General features: G+C 41.0%; 1 protein-coding gene across 1 annotated transcript in view; it reads left to right on the top strand.

Annotated features, from left to right (window-relative positions):
- The window catches only part of GRM1 (glutamate metabotropic receptor 1), a 468,268-nt gene extending 448,547 nt beyond the window's left edge, over positions 1-19,721 (top strand). Inside the window, exon 11 of the mRNA XM_042940021.1 lies at positions 18,809-19,721. Within this exon, the coding sequence (XP_042795955.1) occupies positions 18,809-19,721 (913 nt within the window). The remainder of the gene's footprint in view (positions 1-18,808) is intronic.
- The last annotated feature ends 207 nt before the right edge of the window (positions 19,722-19,928 follow it).

The raw sequence follows: 19,928 nt of genomic DNA on the forward strand, positions 1-19,928 counted from the left end.
TTTTTAAAAAATATTGTATCAGTTTTTTGTTAATTGATCTCAGTGGGAGACTTGGTTTAGTCCAAGGTATTACATCCTACCCTGAAGCAGATGTCCTCTTATACCAATTTTAGTATCTCCTCCTCTCCTTTTTCAGTAAGCTCTGATATCACTATGGTTACTTTTAGGGCCATGGTGTCTATACATTGAATACTAAGAAAGAAACTCTATGATAATTGACTATTCAGTTCTTTTTCAGGTTTGATGGATGGTGACAGGAAGCTATTAATGCCTCTACTGAAAGAGAAATGATAGCATAAAATAAACTGTAGTAGAAACACGTATCTAATATTGATGTTAGTGCCATAGCCAAGAATATGAGAAGTTTGACAGAATTCTAGACTTTTTGTTATCATTCCAACTTCAATTTTAAGCTTTTTACCAAAGTAATTATTTCTTTTTTCTTTTCTTTTTTTTTTCAATATTTTATATTTTTTCAAGGAATAGGAAAAGAGTTGATTTACATTTCTAGTCTTTTTAGCAAATCACATATATAACAAGGATTCATCATTTTTAATCGACCAAAATTAAAAATAAATTTGAAATTATGATTACTAATGAATCATAATTTATGATAAGTTATCAGCTATTTTCTGTTTTCCAAACACCTGCATTAGTTTGCCATGATCACTGTTTGTATGCCATGTATAACACGTTAGGCAAACATGATTTTTGTGTAATTTAATTAGATATTTGTCAAATGCTGAAGAAACAAGAAGCATAAGACATGACTCATGCTCAAATTGGAGATAATAACATATGTAAATGTACCAAACATACAAAAACTTTATGAATGCTATAATTTAAGTCAATTTAGACTTAAATTGACTTCTGTCTGAGTATGACAGAAATTTGACATAATCTAGTAGAAATTTTCAAATTTTTAAAATTTATACCCCTTTTTTCATTAAGGTATTATTGAGATATAACTTTGTATTAATTTCGATGTACAATATAATCATTCGATATTTGTATATTTTGTGAAATGATCACCACAGTAAGTTTAGTTAATATCTGTCAGTATACAAAGTTACAAAAGTTTTTTTATTTCTTTTGTTATGAGTTAGGAACTCTTAAGATTTATTCTCTTGTCAACTTTCAAATATGCATTACCATATTATACTAGTTTGCATGAAAAATATTAGCATGAATATCCAAATTCTATAATTTCTATTTGATATTTTTCCTTAGTAGTTCATATTTTAATATATGTTTTTAGAATTTTTACTTTTTTTCAGCAAAAGAAAACACATTCACAGATTCTATTCAATGCCTTGGTTTATTGGGGTAAAGCCAAGAAGAGAAGGAATTTTGCTCATGAACTATATGTTATGATAAATTTATTTTTGGAATAATAGTTATTGTTTATTTTTCATATACTAAAAAAGTGATAAATATTTATTGTAGGAAATTTTTAAAATACAGGAAAGCACAGAATAGCTGGTAAAAATTATCTAAATTCTAGCAATATATGGAGAAAAACCACCATTACCTTTTTTTTTTTTTTGGTATATTCTAATTTTTACAGAAACACACAAATACATATACACATTATTTTTACTAATTATTTGTAAACTTAATTTTCACTGGAGATTTTATGACATTCAATATTTAATATTAGGATTTGGTATTAGTTATAGATACAATAATTGTTTTTGATATTCCTAAAACTACCAAAGTGATGGAGAAGCTCAGAAGTATTTTTGACTTATTTTCTATTAGAAATATTTCTCCGTTCTGTTTTGATTTTTTTCAATCATTTATTAATTTACTGTAAATAGGTGACCACATGTCTTTTTATGTCCTCCAAAAGTTCCAATTTATTCATTTTGTCATGACATGACTTTCAAAGCACTCCCTTCATCCTTAAAAGCAATTATTCATCCTTTGCATGAGAAATTATATGGTTTCCTTTTATTTCCGAAAGTTGGGGCAGGATAAATGGGGGATAACTGGCACACATTGGTAAATCTGGCATGGATCCTGCCCTTCAGAAACTATGGCTTTCCAATGTAGGCGATAAGAATTAGCATCAATTAGTTATATAACGAAAAGTGAAAAGGATCACAAGAGAAATGCAAAGATATAATATACATTGTGATGTGGTCAAGAACTTGATAAACATCTTAGAATGCTGAAGGAGCTATGTGCTAAATTTTGCGAAGAGTAGGAAGGTTCAAGGAACATATATGAAAGACTAAAACTTCTTACAGTATCAGGGAGTTACTGAAGTGATAAGGAGGGCAAGACTAGAATATCAGAGATAGAAGAAGTGAGAAGTGGACCAATGGTCTGCAGCTGCTTTGCCTGGGGGAGCATCCGCCAACTCCAGACCCTGGCTGGGGGCTTAGTGGCCAGGCATGGACTAGGCTTAGTATCCAGGTATGACCCAAGCAGAGTCAATGGAGGGAGCAAAGAAAGCAGAAGAGATGCTGTGGCCTTGAAGCTGAAGTGATAAAATGCAAAGCAGAGAGGCTTCCACACATTCTAGCTTCTCTCCCAAAACATTTGCAATTGTCTGCAAAACATTTGCAATTGTCTGCAGTTGAGTGGATCAGAAATGTTAAAAGATAAGCTACACACTTCTGATATATGGAGTTATTTTTCTGAGGGCTTCCAATTCTGAGAAGACAGACCTTCCTGTGGAAAGAATGAGAAAACACCCTAGCAACCATGTGAGGCCAGACTGACAAAACTGGAGAGGCACTCAATCATGTGGTCAAGGTTCCACATCAAAACATTTGCCTAATGCTGAAGATGTGTGGGTCAGAAAGCCAAAAATCTAAATTGAAAATCTTTGAGAAGCTGACCAGAATCTCCCATAGCCTCTTAATGCTGAGTGTACTAGTGCACAAGATATTCTATTAAAAATCCTGAAGAGGTAGCTCAGTTGGTTAACCATCCAAATCTTGATTTTGGCTCAGGCCATGATCTCACTGTTTGTGAATTTGAGCCCTACATCGAGCTCTGTGCTAACAGCACAGAACCTGCTTGGGATTCTCTGTCTCCCTCTCTCTATACCCATCCCTCGCTCTCTCTCTCCAAAATAAATAAATAAAACTTAAAAAAAAAAAAGTCCTGAAGGGATTTTCCTTACTGTAGACCAATTCCTAACCCAATTATAAACTAACTTTGACTCAGCGCAGTCTGGATTAGATTAAGATGATATGTCCGCCTCTACTTAACAGATAAAGTAGTAAAACAACTCTTAGCACAGATAATACCATCTACAATTTACAGCCTCTAGAGAACCTTATTTTGTGTGTGTGTGTGTGTGTGTGTGTACATTCATATGTGTCTTATGTGTTTAGGCATGGAAGAATTAATATAACCAAAAAATCAAGGGAAACAGTTAGACAATAGAAACAGACTCACAGGTGATATACTGATCACTGTTGGAGGATGCTAGAAAACGAAATCATTACTCTGAACACTGGTAAAGAAAAAAGAATCACCATTTGGCTTGTGTTTTCTGTTTGAACTCTACATCAGAGGAACTGAATAGCTGATGAGGAGAGGTTCTACTTTAGAAAAGAAATCTAGTTGACAAATACAGAAAGAATGTAGAATTAGATTACCATTTTGCAGTTTTGTAATAAAATAATTGATCTTCGTAATGATCATCAATGACTGCTAAAACCATTGGATGAAAGGCTGATGGGAAGTTTTGTAATGTATGCTTTAGAGTGACTACACCTAAATGCACTGATCAATCTTAACATGATTAATAGACAACCTGATCTATGTGCTTTTTGATCTGGTATAATAGAAAGTAGACACTACCTCCTATGAATTATATTCCCTGCATAAGCAACCATGAATCTGATCAAGCTCTTAGATCTAACTATCAATTCATAAGCAATAATAGGTCACAGAAAAATATGTTGAATGACACTATAGGGACTCAATAAGTAAAACCCATGATCTGGGAAACAATCAGTCTTTCTTCAACAAATAAATAGCAAGGAAAAGGGAGAGGGGAACACCTACAGACTAAAAAAGACTTAAGAGACTCATCAACAAAATGCAATTTGCAGATCTTGTTTGGATGTTGATTTAAAATCAAAAATAAAATAAAAATATATGAGACAATCAGGGAAATCCAAATCCTATAATATTAAACATTTAATATCAAATATTAAAGAATTACTATTAATGTGTTTTAGATGTGATAATATTATTGTTTCTTTTATTATAAAAATGTGCACCTGTATTATAGGCCTATGTACTGAATTGATTAAGGATAAAAGACATAATGATTTGGCTTTATTTATTTATTTATTTATTTATTTTTAAAGTGTATTTATTTATTTTGATAGAGAGCACAAGCAGCACAGGGGCAGAGAGAGAGAAGGAGAGAGAGAATCCCAAGCAGGCTCCACACTGTCAGCACAGAGCCTGATGTAGGGCACAAACCCATGAACAGTGAGATCATGACCTGAGCTGAAATCAAAAGTTGGATGCTTAACCAGCTGAGCTACCCAGGTGCTCCAACTTAGCTTTACTTTAAAATTAATAACTGGCTCGTATAGGTGAAAGAAGATTCACAAATACATTGATTATTAGTGAAGCTGGGTATTAGGGAAATAGTGGTTCATTTTAGTGTTTTCTCCATGTTTCTATATTTTTAAAATTTTTCAGAGTAAAAAGTCAATTTTGAGGATGTCTGAAAAACAGATGCAATTGGAAAGAATATACAAACTCTTACATATTAGTGTAAATTGTGCAAGTGCTTTACAGCGCAATTTGGTCATATATAAGAAAATGAATGTGCACTCACAACAATCCACCAATTTTATTTCTAGGTTCACACCATAGAAGAACTCTCCCACTTAGGTGTGCAAGGAGACATAATCAAGAATGTTTACTGCAGCATTGCTTAAAGTGGCAAAATGTAGGAAACAACTTAAATGGCCACCGATAGGAGAATTGATTATGTTTTAGGTAATGTGGTATGTATTCAGTTTAGTTTAAGTGAATAAACTAGAGCTTTATCTATTAATGTAATACCAAATGGACAAAACGGGAAAATTGCTGAATGGAAATAGAGTATGATGTTATGTATATAAAATCTAATAACATGCTAAACACTACCATATATTATTTACTGACACATATGAATATATATGTTGTAAAAGCATTAAAAAATTCCAAGTGATGATCCATACCAAATTTTCCCCCCAAAAGGATAGGATTAATATTGAATAATATACAGGGGGCTTCACATATTTCCTTTATGTTTTCAAAAGAAAGAAAACTATAATAAGACAAAAATGTTCATATTTGACAAATTTATAATGGCAATTAAATTGAATTTTATTAGAACATTCTCTACAGACTCTTATTAGCTTGGAAATGTTTATAATTAAGAGCGTTTAAAGAGAGCAGTATTTTACACCTCTATGGAAAAACTGCATTGTGTGTTTATATAAAGAATATTAATGTACTATGTTAGATATGCATGTACTAAAATGGAGAGTAGAACAAATTGCCACTTACAGATGGCCTACATATACAGTCAGAGCTCCACTCTGCACTCTGATGAACGAATGTTGAGAAATAAATATTTAAATTCAGATAATAGAAAAATGCATTTGGCTTTGGGAAGCAGAGGCACAAATTATCCCATATTTATCTATAAAAACAACAACAAAAAAAAGAGAGACCATACTCTGCTAAAATGGCCTTGAGTGTTTGCTGCCCATCTTTATGATTACTCTGGACAGCTGCCACATTATTTCCATGGTGAACTGACCATCTGGAATTGTATAGACCATTTTTTCTCTGCTAAAAGTAGACTCACCTCCAAACCTATCATAGACACAGAACTTCAGACACAGATAGCTTACCTGCTCTGTAGCTATCTTTCACCTGCTCCTGCCATATCCATTCAATGTCACTAATGTTGCTCCCCACAAACTCCATCTCCCACAATTTGGAAAGTAGCAGTTTATTAGAGAAAACAGTTTATTTTCTACTAGAAGTTACTGAGATTCTTGAATAAGGAAAGTGATTAACAGTCATGAGTAAAATGAAATAAAGTTTGAGACACTATGAATTAGTCTACTCTAAACATACTCAGATGTAACACATCTGGGTCTTTTGTCTGTGTTTTTGTTCCTCATCCTTCAGAGGAGGGGGTTCAATAGTGATGTATTAGGCTGGGATAGCATTTTGCCAATTGGAAGCATTTTCACATTTATTCTTTCAAAATCCTTCCTTATGGATGTAAAAATTGAGTCTGATGGGGGCAAATACACAGTTGGAAAGTGCCTGGTTTCTGGAGTCCTACTCCAGACATCATACTGCTATGCTACAATGAGTGAAACTTGCTTGTGACAACTTTTCAAGTTAACGTGAAGAATAATTCCTAGCATACAAACCAAACCGATGTATGAGTGACTTACTATAAAGAAGATGATACATTAAAACAAAGTCATATGACATGAAAAAATGCTCAACATCACTCATCATCCAGGAAATACAAATCAAAACCACAATGAGATATCACCTCACACCAGTCAGAATGGCTCACATTAACAACTCAGGCAAGAGGAGATGTTGGTGAGTAATGTGGAGAAAAGGGAACTCTCTTGCCCTGCTGGTGGCAAGGCAAACTGGGGCAGCCACTCTGGAAAACGGGATGGAGGTTCCTCAAAACATTAAAAATAGTACTACCATACGACCCAGCAATTGCATTACTGGGTATTTATCCAAGGGATACAGGTATGCCGTTTTGAAGGGACACATGCACCCCATGTTTATAGCAGCACTATCAACAATAGCCAAAGTATGGAAAGAGCCAAATGTCCATCGATGGATGAATGGATAAAGAAGATGTGGTATACATATATATATATATATATATATATATATATATATGTGTGTGTGTGTGTGTGTGTGCGCGCACACACACACACACACACACACACACACAATGGAGTATTACTAGGCAATCAAAAAGAATGAAATCTTGCCATTTGCAACTACCTGGATGGAACTAGAGGGTATTATGCTAAGCAAAATTACTCAGTCAGAGAAGACAAATATTGTGTGACTTCACTCATATGAGGACTTTAAGATACAAAACAGATTAACATAAAGGAAGGGAAGCAAAAATAATATAAAAACAAGGAGGGGGACAAAACATAAGAGACTCTTAAATATAGAGAACAAACAGAGGGTTACTAGAGGGCTTGTGGGGGGGAGGATAGGCTAAATGAGTAATGGCTTAACTAACTTGGATGTAAATTATAAAAAATAAATAAATTATAGAAAGCTAAAAGAAAAGAAAACAAGTCATATAGGACTAAGTACACTCAAAGAGAGATAGCTTCTTATATAAAGGAAGTTTTGGACAATGGGAATAGGTGGGAGAAACTATAACAAGCGGTGACTGTATAGCAAGGAGGAAGGAACAGAAAAGAAGGAAGGAAGGAAGGAAGGAAGGAAGGAAGGAAGGAACAGAAAAGAAGGAAGGAAGGAAAGAAGGAAGGAAGAGAAAAGAAGGAAAGAAGGAAGGAAGAGAAAAGAAGGAAGGAAGGAAGGAAGGAAGGAAGGAAGGAAAAAGAAGGAAAGAAAGAAGGAAAGAAGGAAGGAAGGAAGGAAGGAAGGAAGGAAGGAAGGAAGGGAAAAGAAGGAAGGAAGGAAGGAAGGAAGGAAGGAAGGAAGGAAGGAAGAGAAAAGAAGGAAAGAAGGAAGGAAGGAAGGAAAGAAAGAAGGAAGAGAAAAGAAGGAAAGAAGGAAGGAAGGAAAGAAGGACAGAAGGAAGGACAGAAGGAAGGAAGGAAGGAAAGAAAGAAGGAAGGAAGGTAGGAAGGAAGGAAAAGGAAAGGAGGAAGGGGAAAAAGAAAAAGAAAAGAAAGACTTTGCACTTTCAGAAGAAATTGGATATGAATCTTCCTTACTAAATTTCTGGGGTTTCTTTAAATCCACAGTTTCTGCCAAAAGATTCAAGCACAGATTTGGAACTTATATTTGACAAGTCTCCATATGCTGCATTTTCCCTCCAAGCTTTTACTCTGGCTTGCCGAATCTGTGGTTGGTTGAATACGTGGTTTTACAGTTGCTAAAAATACCCTGAAGTCAAGCTCCTTTCAGTTTTTACACAGTTGATAAAATGGACACTCTGGCAATGGAGTTTTCAAGGCTTTGGCCTGTAACCTTTAATCAACATTTCATAAAATGTAAGGTCTGTAGGCATAGGTCATTTATATTTCACTTCAACCACAAGGTGAGTCAGAGACTGAAAAATGACACCAGGAAGGAAATGCTATAATTGTTTAACTATTTCAATCAATAGTTAATTAAGGTGGCTTTGGGATTCCTGGGAGTGACCATGTGGAGTTTGGCTGTCAGTATGGCTGCAACCCATGAAGGAACCCAGAACTGTCCACTGAGTGCAGCGGTAATTCCAAGTCAGTGACAGAGGCCAGAGAGCTCCCACCCCATCCCCAGGGGACACAAGTGCTATCTGTCTGGGCAGGCCATACTCTGTGCACCTCTGCTAATGTCACCGTGTCAAGTCTCTGAGCCGTCAAGGTGTTTCCCTGTGGTTTTTTTAACAGCATACATAGACCCAGCAGACAAGACCAGCTACATCATTTGCACAGCCCAGTGCAGAAAGGAAGCATGAGGCCCCTGGTTGAAAACCAGAGGAAATGTTAGAGACTACAATATAAAGCCTTTTCTTTTCTCCTCTGGTCTCTCTCTCAACGTGTCCTTGTGTTTTTCATTTGCCATTTAATGCGGCGCAGCGGGGGTGATACCTAGGGGCAAGTGCAGACTTTTCCAGGCCCCCCAGCCTCCACTGCGTGACCCCATACAGGTGCAGCCCTCAGGCTGCTAGGTTCCCCTCCCACTGGTCACTGGAAAGACACCACAGGGAAATTGAACCAAGCCTCTCCCCTTCTCTCCCTCCTGCCCTAGCCCTTGGTAGACTGGTGATCTCGAAGGATATTAAAAAAAACAGCACATGGACTAAAAGGGTGGAGGAGGGGTGAGAGGCTCACCCCTACGCTGTTGCCTGTTAAGTGCACAGTGGCCCTGCTAGTCCAGGAGGGGATGGCCTGGAGATGCACCCGACCCTGACCTGATCTTCCTGCACTGTGTCCAGAGGCCCCTGCCAGTGGTAGAGAGTGGCAGCGGCCGATCCCTGGGCAGGGCCAGATAGTGGAGAGCTCGGAGAGCTCGGAGGGTCCCAGGGAGCACCAGGGAAGTCAGGGAGGCAGGACCACGGGTAAGCTGAGGCTCTAAGCCCCTGGAGAGCACTCCATCTCTCCAGCACACAACACTTACAAAACACAAATCAAATGATTAAATGATTACAGATCTCAAAATGATGACCATAAACCACGAAATCCCAAGTGCAGGGCCCTTCTGATGAGGGACCCACTGTGCATCCGTATTAGACACAGGACCCTGAAGCCAGCCCACTGGACCGGGCCACATGTAGACATTATCTACAGTAGCATTAACTCGGGATTCAAGGGATGCAGGCAGTTTAGCAAGGGAATCCTTTGAATGTATTTTCTGCCTTCCTTCATGAGAAATGAAGTTGTTTTATTATTTTGTAGGTTAAATAATCTTTTCTTACTGATAATTTCACTTATACACCCATACATCATACTTTTATCCCTGGTCACCTAGTTGCTGATGTTTTCATGACTTTTTGTGATTTCAGGTGGGCATATTAAATGTCAAGGACATGTTACTTTGACAAGTTTAATGGCAAACATTATCTCTTTGTTTGTTTTAAATAAATGGACTATTGCAGTAGTAACAAAGTTACATGAAGGTGTTTTGAGTTTTTATCTCTGGGTGAGGATTTCAAATTGTTCTGGGCAGATCATGTACTATTTTATTGAATGGCCCAAACTTGGCAGAAATACAGATATTGATTAATTTTAATTTTTCTCTTTTATCTTCAACTGTGCTATGGAAAACTTTGTTTCCCACCTTCGATATTCATATCAGATTCCTTGATTTCAGGTATTAAAAAGCTATTCCAGAATACTCTTTTCCAAATTTCAAACTCACATCTCTCCTTCCTAGCACGTATCAGGCCTCTGCCTGAAAAATGTGGAATGAGGAGGGATGTGATCTGTTCCTACAATATCTCTGTCTCCTTCCTCTTGTGTTTCCCCTCCTGTCTGCTTTAATGGGAAAAAAAGAGACAGGGAACGTAGCAAAAGTCTTTGACTTGCCTGCAGCCGTTGTGGCCCTCTTCTGATTAACACTGGAAAACTGTCACCAGGATCTTGGGGTAGGTGGCCTAATGCTGATACACAGGGAATTGTTGTGAGTTTTTAGGGACCGCTATAAGGGACTTCATCACCGAGAGTTCCTTAATATCAACATTCCCCCCAATTCAACCAACCACATCCATAGCGCCCACAGCACCTGCTGCTTTATCATCTTGTTCCCCGAAATTCTTTTCTCTGATTGGCAGCCGTCTTATGTGGAGTGATAACAAGATGGCTTTATCCCACTGAGTGCTACTTAACTCATGGGAAAGCCCACGTCTCTTCACCCTAACAAAAGATGGAAAGGCCAGCTGCCCACGGTCGCTCCATTAACCTTGTCATGACCAGTCAGTGCTCTTCTCCCCTTCTCAGGTCATCCTATGTGCTGTGTAAGGAGACATCTAACCAAGGAATGAGACCGCATTCTCCCCCATGTGGCAGATGCCTCCAATCTCTTGCCATTCCCCCTCTCTCCACCATCAGACATACTCTGTCTTGTGGCCAAGAGATAAATGTGATTTTATAGGAAGTGACAATTATGCCTTTGTGATAAAATAATAAGGAAAATTAGCAATGCAACTAAAATTCGCGACGTAAGACATTAATCCGTGAACGGCCTTAAAGAAGAATGGTCGGCAGGAAGATTCTGCCTGTAACAGTGTGAGTGGAGGTGGAGCCCACTGCCGCCAGGAAGAAAGGGGGACGTGAAGAGTGGAGGAAAAGGGTTGATTCTGGACAGACATACACACAGCAGCAAAAGCATCCGCCACTTGGAAAGAGATGGTCTCCTAAGGGAAAAGAAAGAATGCACTCCACTGACGTGGCTTTCGGAAACGAGCGTGGCAGTGAGAAGCAGCCAGGCAGGGCGAGGCAGACACAGGACACGGGGGTGGGGATGACGTGGAGAAAGGCTCAGGAGACAGGCTAGGCCCAGGCCCAGGCACCACCTGAGTGGCGTCATCGCTGTATCTGTACACGTGTGTAAGCACTCACTCACTGGGTGTCTTTTTCTTTTCAATCTTCAGGAAGAGGCAGCCAGAATTCCCGCCCACCAGCCAGTGTCCGTCGGCACATGAGCAGCTTTGAAAACCCCCACACTGCAGTGAATGTGTAAGAGAAGCTGCGTGGAAAATAGAGTGGTTGGCCCCTTGCTTTCTCTCTCCTGGGTTTTGCCACTTTCTAACATGGAAACAGATGTGGTGCATGCCATCAAGAATGAGGAACCATTTACGTGCCATGGTTTGCACGACCGCCTTAATTTGTCCATCGTTCTTAAAGGGACACTGTCAAGTTGTTAGTCTTTTTGCTTTTTTAAGTTTCAAAGCAAGACGCAACACTTTTTCCAACACTGGAGATTCGCTTTTGTTTGTGACTCCCACTCACAAGCTCGAAAGTGAATTTCCCCCCTTCTTAAATTTGTCAGCTTTTCCTTGGCAAACAGAGCTCTTTCTTTGCTTTTTTTTTCTTTTCTTTTTTTTTTTTCTTTTGCCTTTTTGCTGTTGCACAAATGTTTGAAATGATCCTGTCTGCATTAAAGTACAAGCCATAACTTGAACTTATGGAGAGTTCCATAATGTCAGTTTGAGGGGTTGGACGCCAACATGAGCCTCTGCTGTGAGCCTCCCGCACCCTGGGGAGCACAAAACAAAAGTTTTGTGAATCCCATGAAAAGAGAGTTTTATAAAAAGGAAATGTGGTTATTTCCCCAGGATTCTGAGTGTTTTTATCAGATTTTGCCCCATCTGATAAAAATGGTGCATGTTTGGTCCAATTTTTGACCTTTAGATCTTGACAGTGTCTCTTTAAGTTAACAAAAGAACATAGACCATGTTCAATTCATTGTGCACGGAGTCTGTGGTCATTTTCAGCTGTTCCTTTACAGCCCTTCAAACTCCTGGGAGAGTCAAAGGTACACATTCCTGCAGCAGGAGGGAGCCCACTGATGAGGTGTCTGTGGCCTGAATAGCTCTTCAGATGAGAAGAGCCCAATTGGTTCAAATGTTTGCTACTGAACCTGGCTGTGGAGGACAGTATATGAGGCCATGGAGTCTCTTTTCTTCACTCAGTGGAGTGCATTGGGAAGTCTGTGTTCTGATATTCCCTTCAAAAGCCCAAATAGAAAGAGTGCGGTCTCAGTCGAATCATACTGACTCTTAGAGGGAAAAATATGGTAGCCCTGCCAGGACGTTTCAGGTGGTAGTCAGGGGGCCGCTGCACATCTAGATCAGAGCCACTCTCGTCTGCTTGGATGCAACCTCTGCAATTTTCCCAGGTCAAAAGGCATTGAGCATTTCTTGCAGCGTGAGTTGAGTCTGACCGAGGGCACAGCAAGGAGATCCTGATCATGACAGCTGCTGGCTGCCTGTCAAAAGGGATTGTTGGGAATAGTAGATGTGCTTGTCCTGCCATGACAGCAGGGCCAGAAAGAGAGGAGAGTCACCTAACATTTCATGACTTCAAGGTGAGTGCCTAAAAGCAAAAGCAGAGGCTGAAAGTGGGTACATTCTTGGTAGGTGACAAAACAGAAAAAAAAAAAATGCAACGATCAGCAAAGCTAATAGGTTGGCTGTTAAGAACTCTCAGAATGGGATCTATTCAAGCCTTCTTTCTGGAGACTATGAAGGATCCAGAAAAGATGGAAAAGAGACTATTTTTAGCCTTTGTTGTTTCTCAACAAACAACAGCAAAAAAGATATTCTCACAGTGACCTTCAGTTCCTACAGCTTTGAACAATCAAGGCAAAGGGGCTAGTGATGCAGATAAAGCTTCCTACTGGACCATTATGGTCTGCCTATATCCATCCTGCCCCATAGGGCCCTATGTTTCCAGAGCAAACCACAAGGACTCCAGGTCAGAGCTGAGGAACATCACATGACTTGCTGTGGAAATTACAGGTCTGGTAGCATGGAGCATAGATGACACAATAATGCTTGACTTGAAGTTCCTTCAAAGGGAACATAATCTAGCATGGGAATTTCTTTCCTCAGCTGTTAATCACGATTAGGTTGAACGAGTAGCCATTTAAAATGTACTCAGAAAAACCTCAGGAACCATCAGAATTCTACTCATTGGTTCAAAACAGATTTGTCAGTTTTCTCAAGACAGTACACCTTATGCCCAAAGTTCATGGAGGCTTCCATACTTTATTGACTTTGATGAGGTAATTTTATTTGTGGATGTCTATTTCTTAATTGATTCATTGAAGAAAGCACACGCCTGTTAGTGCAAACTGATTTCCTTTGTGTTATCTTTTATCCTGTATCATATAGCTTTAACATATAGAATGTGATTAACCTAAATACTTTAAAAGGAGGACTGTATGTTTAGACTTTGTGATATTGTCAATTTGAGCAGGCCAAGTGGTTCTCTGACTAGCTTATGATGTTAGAATCCGAGGTGAGGGATAAAATTCACAATGCCATTTAAGACTGGTATCAGCAGAAACTACCAAGTTCCCATGTAGTCAAAAAGCATTTGTCTCCAATAATACATTCAGAGATTTTCTACCTTACTAGTAGTGAATCAAAAGGTGAGAAACTTTAATTATGTTCACATAGGCTCCTGGAAACTGTGTACTGAATATCCAGATTTTTCTGGAAAGCTTTCAAAAGTGTAACTGGCATCAGTGGAAGTCCTTTGTACTGAAGACTAACTTTGCATCGCCTGAGAAAACAAGAGTCTGACTCATACGGTTTCAAATAGTTCCTATGCCTGCGATTCTACAAGAATCGCTCCTCAGACTTCATTCCGGTCCCAGCTCGCTGAAGCAGGTAGAGGTGAGGTATTCGTCCAGCGCATCTCTGGCATTCCTTCCGGAGTGTCTCAGTTGGGGCAGCAGCAGCCATTTTGAAAGGCCCGGCGTGAGTCCCAACTGTAGCTGCATGACCTCAGCAGAACTGCCCATAAGCCTGTAGCTCTGGTTTATTTTCTTAGCTTGGTAAGCCATTCTCTCCATGCTGGGACTCAATGGCATTTCCTGTTTCCATCTGCATTTTCAGAGAAAGCAAATGCTAACCTCATCAGGTTGCAAGGAGTGAGTCTCCACCCTCCTATGTGAAGGTCTTGCCTTGTCTGTGGGCTCTCTGGATGCCGTCCTTATGTCTGTTGTGAAGCTATTAAGCCTCGTGGCCAAGACTTGAATCGGACATAAGGGAGACAGGTGTTGTGTAAGCTTCCCCTCAGGCAGCTTGTGCAGGATGCTTCCCTCCTGATCTCAAACACCCACCCACTGTGATTCCCATTTTAGACCTCTCTGGAGCAGAGAGCAGTGTACTCGGCAGATGTAACTAGTACTTACTGAAACAAATAAAACAGACGAGATCACCCTGAATGCCGAAGATGAACTCATCTGTTTACACCACCCACTTCCAGCCACTCTCCCAAGTGCTGCAAATCCCGGATTTTCTGACTGGAGGGGATTGTCGTACTCACCTAATGAAAGAAAGATCAAAGCAAGACCCCAAGCCTGTCAGAGCTGGAGTGCAGCCCCAGGCCCCCTTGGCCCTGCACACTCCCTGTCTAGCTCACCCTCTAGTCCTGGTTCCTCGCCGGCCTAACAGCCGTTTCCTCCAATAACGTCAGTATTCATAAAGACATGTAGCCACCTGAGGTATTCAAGCCAAATGCTACTGCACTCGGTCTCCAAATATACGATTGTTTCAGGCCTCATGTCTGTCTTCTGAAGTGAGAGCAAGAGGGCATGCCGTGTGACAATTATGGGGTGTTTCTAGACTAGGTTACTTTACCTAAGATCAGGAAACCGAAAAAAGTTAAATAATAGAAGGAAGACGCTGATGGCCGAAACAGAAGGTATTAAAGTTATCTAGGGTTAAATGGAAGATTTATTTCACAGTAATATTGCATTTTTATAATGCACGTATGCCTTTTTGCTGCCCCATATTTTATACATTTTTCTCCTCTCAATATCATGGCCATGGGCTCTGAACCTTTGCAAGTAAGCTAATCCCTTTTCACACCAAAATGCTTATTAAGCCCTCCCCCCAATTGATGATAGTAGTTGTATTTTTTTTAGTGGCCGCTTGAACAAAAAACACAAAAAACTTCTCAGAATTTAGCTACACTTGTACCTAGCAGCACACTTTGTCACAATAGCGTTTACATGCATTTGAAAATAGCAGTGCATAATCTGTGAAGACATAACATTGATTCAGTCTAAAAGCAAAGCTTATCGCATTTGTAGATTCATGGACCATTCAAGCTGTATATGGACCACACGTCAGAAACAACTAATTCAGAAGGACCAAGGTTTATACTCTGCGCTGCAGTTTCTATGAGATGATACATTTCCTTCACTATCTCTGGTTTTCAGGAAGCAATTTATTTTGTCCTTGGGAAAAAAAAAAGGTGAATCTAATTTTCTTAATCTGATAAATGCCCTGGGACATTAGAACGGCTTCCTAATTAAACAGTACTTTACTGCAAATCTGGAACAAGACTCTGAAGGGAAGGAAAAGCTGCTAATTTTGACGGCCAGGGTGAAAATCTTCCATTACAAGAATAAGAAAGGTATTGGATTAAAACAGAACTAAGTTATGATTACATCTATATGCAAGGTGATTAATAATACCATTAACATAGGGAAGCACATGATTTTTAAAAAGGCCCACGTAGAATCCTGGGCAGTGAGGTAGCTTGAGTGAGTGAGTGAGTGAGCGAGCGAATGAATGAGTGAAGTAGGTCCCAGAAATACAGGCATAGCTTTTTGCCAGCATATGTGGAGACTGGAGTGACATTTTGTTGAGGAATATAAGCCCGGTGGTGAAGTGAGGTGTAGACTAGCTCTCAAGAGACTTATATCTTAAACACACACACACGACTAAATGAAGACACAAGGCATCCTTCTAGTTTAATGATTTCTAAAAAAAAATAAGCATTGAGGGGCGCCTGGGTGGCTCAGTCGGTTAAGCCTCCGACTTCGGCTCAGGTCATGATCTCGCGGTTCGTGAGTTCAAGCCCCGTGTCGGGCTCTGTGCTGACAGCTCAGAGCCCGGAGCCTGCTTCGGATTCTGTGTCTCCCTCTCTCTCTCTGACCCTCCCCCGTTCATGCTCTGTCTCTCTCTGTCTCAAAAATAAATAAACGTTAAAAAAAATTTAATAAAAAAAAAAAGCATTGAGAGGCAGGCATTAGGAGAAGGAAAAAGTGTTTCCATTGCAATTAAAAGGGATGCAAATGATTGAGGTTGGATGGTATACTAAAGCATAGTTAAAAGGCAAGGCAAGAGGCAAATCAGTGGTTTTATACTTTCTGGAAGGGTCATAATGATTGCACCAAGAGAAAAATGGTGTGAGTAGAGTAGGGAGTGGAGGAAATTGGGAAAGAAGGAAGCTGGAATTTACCTAGGGTTTCAAACTCAGAAGAGGAACTGTGGATTATGGTCCTGCCTGCTGGCTGGTTGACTGTTCATACTGGGAACATTAATCATCTGTTTTTGAGTTGACTCAACTCGGAAGAAAGTCAGGTATTCTAATATGAGTGTGGAAGCTGAAAAGTCTGTAATTTTGCATTTACAAGGACTTCTACATTCTCAAGGAATATAGTAAGCATATATTTAAGAGAAATATTAATTTTCATATCGTATTTTGGAGATAGGATTTTTCCTAGACAGTTAAAAATACAGCATATAAATTATAAGCTATATAGAAGAACTACCTTTTCCCAAATAATGAGATCAAAATTTTAGCTACTGTACCTATTTTGGGACTTCTTTATCCAGAATTTTCTGTAATAGGTATCAGAATTTCTTTAACATTCTGCACTTAGTGGCTCACTTCCCTTTTCAAGATAATAATATATAAAATGTCAAAACATTATTGTCATTGTAAATGTGACACACACATAATTTTGAAGTACTCATTCTTGTATTTTCAAAATGATTAAATAAACCATTATATTAGCTACTGATCATTTCATACATTTTCCCAAACAAAAGACCATGATACAAAATAGTCTATTTCACACATCCACCTAAGAAAAACACTGTTCCTTATCCCTATTCCTTTTAATGTCAAAAATGTGTTAACATTGTGCTACTTTCTCTGTTGTTTTCACGGATACAGTGAAAAAGCAAACTGAACACACACACATACACGAAAAAATAAACTTCCTGATTTAAGTATTAACACCGCTGTTATTAATAGTATGCTGTGGCAAGGCACCACCATCTGCTGAGAGTTATACAGAAAAAAAAAAAAGAAGCTAAAAGTCCAAAAGCAAGACCAGAGTTATTAATTACAACATACAGAATAGAGTTTGAGTACATGTACAATACATCTCTTTCCCTCCTCCTCCTTCTTCTCCTCCTTCTTCTCCTCCTTCTTCTCCTCCTTCTTCTCCTCCTTCTTCTCCTTCTCCTTCTTCTTTTTCTTCTTCTTCTTTCTCCTCCCCCTCCTCCCCTTCCCCCTCCTCCTCCCCTCCCCCTCCCCCTCCTCCTCCCCTCCTCCCCCTCCTCCTCCCCCTCCTCCTCCTTCTCCTCCCCCTCCTCCTCCCCTTTCTATTTAATTGGTTTGAAAATGGTCCCACGAAGATATAAGCCAATAAAGCTGGAGTCCTGCTGGTACCCCAACATTTTTCTTCTCCAAAGCTCAGCGAGGAAAAGGCCATGGAGGGGCTTTTGTCTGAGTAACTTCTGCTTTCTCTGAATCTTCGTTTCGTCTCATTTGCATCACAAACTATGCTGAAGGACTAACCCAGGGTCTAACCATCTGTATTTTGCTGGACTTCCTTAACACTACCTAGTTAAAAATCCCCAGCGTGGAAATCCCAAACCAGCCGCTGTGAATCAGGGCCTTTATGTGAATTGCGGTCCATTGTAAGTGTCGGGGATGATGCATTGAAACAAAAAGAAAAGCAACCTTTGTGACACACTTAAAGGGAATGTGGGTCTGGGTTTTCCCTCATCTGGTTTCTTCTCCTCCGTACAGCTGCCGTGTGTATGACCACGCTGCTCTGGTACCTGCACACGATGAGAAAAGCTTTGATTTGTTCCAGGGACTGAGAAGAAAGGGCGACAAGAGCTATGGTCGTTATATTCTGTTGTCCCTGTGTAACTGTAGTTTTATTTTTTGGTTCCTCCATCAATTTTGGAATCTTTCAAAGGCTTGCACAGAGTGACAATTTTGTTGTTACCTTAGGCGTGTGCGTGTGTACGTGGGTGTATAATAACTTTGTGAAATCTCAGACCTAAATGAAAATAGCTGCTTGCGTAACAGGCCGGCTTTTCTCCCCTACAACTTGTTCAGGGGCAAAACGTTCTGCCTTGTCTTGGGGTGAATGGAATCACTGACTGCAGCTACAGAGGCCACCTGGGGTCGCTGCAGCTTTTGGCCTTTGACCTGTAATAAGGGGAGATTGAGGGCTTGGCCGCCAGACCTACAGTCGCTTGCGGGAGCGGGGTGGGGGTGGGGGAATCAAATTGCCTTGAGCTGGGATTGCATATAATTTGTATGTATCTTATCCTGTGTGCATGATCTACCTGCAAATAAATCCATCTCTATTTTGTTCATAGTTCTAATGGCAAGTCTGTGTCATGGTCTGAACCAGGTGGAAGACAGGTGCCCAAGGGACAGCACATGTGGCACCGCCTCTCTGTGCACGTGAAGACCAATGAGACGGCCTGCAACCAAACAGCCGTCATCAAGCCCCTCACTAAAAGTTACCAGGGCTCTGGCAAGAGCCTGACCTTTTCCGATACCAGCACCAAGACCCTTTACAACGTGGAGGAGGAGGATGCCCAGCCGGTCGGCTTCAGCCCTCCCAACAGTCCTTCCATGGTGGTGCACCGACGCGTGCCAACCGCGGTGAGCACCCCACCTCTGCCGCCCCACCTGACCACAGAGGAGACCCCCCTCTTCCTGGCCGACCCGGCCATCCCCAAGGGCTTGCCCCCTCCCCTCCAGCAGCCACCGCCACCGCAGAAATCCCTGATGGACCAGCTACAGGGAGTGGTCCACAATTTCAGCACCGGGATCCCCGATTTCAACGCGGTGCTCGCTGTCCCCGGGGGTCCGGGGAACGGGGTGCGCTCGCTGTACCCGCCCCCGGCGCCCCCGCAGCACCTGCAAATGCTCCCGCTGCAGCTGAGCACCTTCGGGGAGGAGCCCGCCTCCCCGCCGGCAGAAGACGAGGATGAGGACGACAGCGAGAGGTTTAAGCTCCTCCAGGAGTACTTGTACGAGCGGGAAGGGAACACCGAGGAAGACGAGCTGGAGGAGGAAGACGAGGACCTGCAGGCGGCCGGCAAACCCCTCCCCGAGGATTCACCTGCTCTGACGCCTCCGTCGCCTTTCCGCGACTCGGTGGCCTCCGGCAGCTCGGTGCCCAGCTCCCCCGTGTCCGAGTCGGTGCTCTGCACCCCTCCCAACGTGACCTACGCCTCCGTCATTCTGAGGGACTACAAGCAAAGCTCCTCCACCCTGTAGGGAGGAGGTGTCCGCGGGGACAGCAAGAAAAACCAGGGAGCACCAGCACCTCCGGAGATGAGCCGACGGCTGGGAGGAGGAGATGGGGGGAGGAGGGTGAAGTCAGCAGGCAAGGAGGATAATGCTGCTGCCGTAGGGAAGGCCAGCGGGAACTGTGCTCTGCAAGCAAAAGGGGATCCAGGCGAGGATCCCGATTCTTGAATTATT

Source organism: Panthera leo, chromosome B2 (assembly GCF_018350215.1).
Source record: "Panthera leo isolate Ple1 chromosome B2, P.leo_Ple1_pat1.1, whole genome shotgun sequence".
NCBI lineage: Eukaryota > Metazoa > Chordata > Mammalia > Carnivora > Felidae > Panthera > Panthera leo.